General features: G+C 39.5%; 1 protein-coding gene across 1 annotated transcript in view; it reads left to right on the top strand.

Moving 5' to 3' along the window:
- Window positions 1–2,442, top strand: part of SETX (senataxin) — an 86,156-nt gene that overhangs the window by 17,239 nt on the left and 66,475 nt on the right. The window contains exon 4 of the mRNA XM_012639832.1: window positions 451–560. Within this exon, the coding sequence (XP_012495286.1) occupies window positions 451–560 (110 nt within the window). The remainder of the gene's footprint in view (window positions 1–450; window positions 561–2,442) is intronic.

Genomic DNA, 2,442 nt, shown 5'->3' on the forward strand with positions numbered 1-2,442 from the left:
CAATATTTTTTGCAGCTTGACACGCTAAAGTTGATAGGTCTCTTAGGGTAAGTGGATTATTCAATAACTAGGAGTGGGACAATTGGGGGAAAAGGTGACTTCATTCTTCACTCCTGTACCGAATAAAGTCCAGGTGGGTCAAAAGGTAAAATCCAAATGGAATTGGACCTATAACCATATTTCTAAGAAGATAACTACCAAGTGTAAAAAAAAGAGATATATTCTAGTAAAGTCAGAATAATTCCTAAGAATACACTGTGATAAACTGATAAGTCTGTCAGGTGAATATTGTTCCTACGTTTACATAATAAGCATTTTTATGCCTCAGTATGAAAAAAAAGAACAAATTTTCATTTCTTTACAGAGCCACTGAAACAGCCAGATTTAGGAAATCTTGATAAGTTGATAAGATTTATGTCTTTTATTTACTGCTTTATTTTTTCTGTTTAGATGAATTATGTGTTGAAGCACTTTGTCGGATGGAACAAGCCAATTGCTCCTTTCAGGTGTTCGACAAACATCCGGGGATCTATTTGTTCTTGGTCCATCCCAATGAAATGGTGAGTGTGAGTATTAGGCAATGGAAGGATATATTTTATTTTTGTACCTATAGGTAGTATAGTAGAAATTTTTGGTGTGAATTTTGTTTAAAATGTTTGCCGAAAGTTTTCTTATTTTAAAATTACTATTGTTAAGTAGAGAATCAAAGAAGAAGGGATCCAAGAGGGTAGGGGAATAATTCCTGGTGGGTGATGCTTGAGCTTAAAATACAAATAGGGGAATCATTTGATTTTCTTTCAATATGTTGAGCTGAATTGATGAAGAGGGACTCTTCTCTCTTGCTTTTCTCACCTTCCTACCTCACTCCAAATGCATGGAAATATCAGTTAAAATATTTGAAAAATTATTTCAGTAATAGATGAGATTTAGAACAAGGTGAAAGGAGAAGTTCCCTGGGAAATTCCTAGGTGTTAGAAATGAATGGGGACATACAAGTCAGAACAGTGGTAAGGAACAGAAGCAGAGAGCACATCAGAGCATGGAAACCTAATGTCGTGCTTATGGCTTATCACCACATAGGGAGGTGGTCTTTGCTGTAGGTCTCATGCACATGGGCACCTACAACTGAGTTACCACATTAAGCCAGTGGCCATGAACAGAAACATAAAGTAATAGATGGGTTAAAACCTGTAGGCCTGGGTAGCTATAGGTAGCTGAGGATTCAGCTTGTGCAGGTTAATAGGAATTAGAAGTATACTCCAAGCAAGGCAAAGAATCAGAACCAAGTTCTGTGCTTTAAACAAGGGTGGGGCTCCTGTCTATGAAAGAAGGTTGACAAAGTACAAAGGGCTTGACTGGCTTTTTTAAAGCAGTGTACATATAGAGAAGCAGGTATAGTCTTGTAACCAAGACCTGGACCAAGAATTTGCAGGCTTGATGACTGAGTCTACAGTATCCCTCATGTGACCAAAGGTTGGGAATCCTGAGCTACTGATATTAGACCTAGTTCTGGAGTCAGATTCTGAGGGATGGATATAGATAATCCCAAATTTATGTTTAGAAAGGGTTATGGAAGGAGGCGTAGTTGGGGAGACACACAGAATCCTCTCCTTGTAGGATGACCTTGCAAACCAAATTCCTGAAAAACACATGAAGAAAATGATTGCTAAGATAGATAGCCAAGACCAGCACTCTTGGTCCTTTCTTTAAAGAAGAACTTGAAAGAGAAAATGGAGAAAACTGGGAGAAACTCTGGTTTCACAAGGGCTGTTTTGAATGGTGAATGTAGGGGTCAAGGAGGAGACATTCCTATTGTCTGGCTGTGGGGAGGATAAAATAGGAAAGGTTCTACTTTCAGTTCTCCTTTACCATTGCCTTGGATAAGCAATGTTTTCACTCATACCTGTGGCAACTCAAAGATCTGATCCAGGTGAAGGTAAGAATAAATCAGGATTGTGCATAACCCTGGTGTCTTTGAGATGGCTGAGACAAGCAGCTGGGGACCAGTTAACCACTGATAGACTTCAGCACCATCTCCTCTCAACCCCCAGGACTGGGGAATTACAACCCAGTAGTGTCTTCTAATGTTGCTTCACCCTGGGAGTAAAGGGTCAGTCCTGGGAAATACAACCCAGTAGTGTCTTCTAATGTTGCTTCACCCTAGGAGTAAAGGGTGATTACCTGAGCTTGAAAATTAAAATGCGCGGCAATGAGTGAGATTACTGTTTGTCTGGCTTGGGTTTTATCCACCATTCTCACCCCTGAATTCATTGGGAGTAAGCCAGACTGGCATCTGGCCACCTTCTATAGGCACTGCCTGATAGGAGCCAATACCCCAGAGTGAAAATGAATTCACAAGCTAAAAATAACAGACATAGGAGAAACATAAAGATTTCAGTAGAAGCAGAAATATTAGAACATCTGTCCAGTAATTTAAAATTA

The sequence above is a fragment of the Propithecus coquereli genome, unplaced genomic scaffold, assembly GCF_000956105.1.
Source record: "Propithecus coquereli isolate 6110/MARCELLA unplaced genomic scaffold, Pcoq_1.0 Scaffold142, whole genome shotgun sequence".
NCBI lineage: Eukaryota > Metazoa > Chordata > Mammalia > Primates > Indriidae > Propithecus > Propithecus coquereli.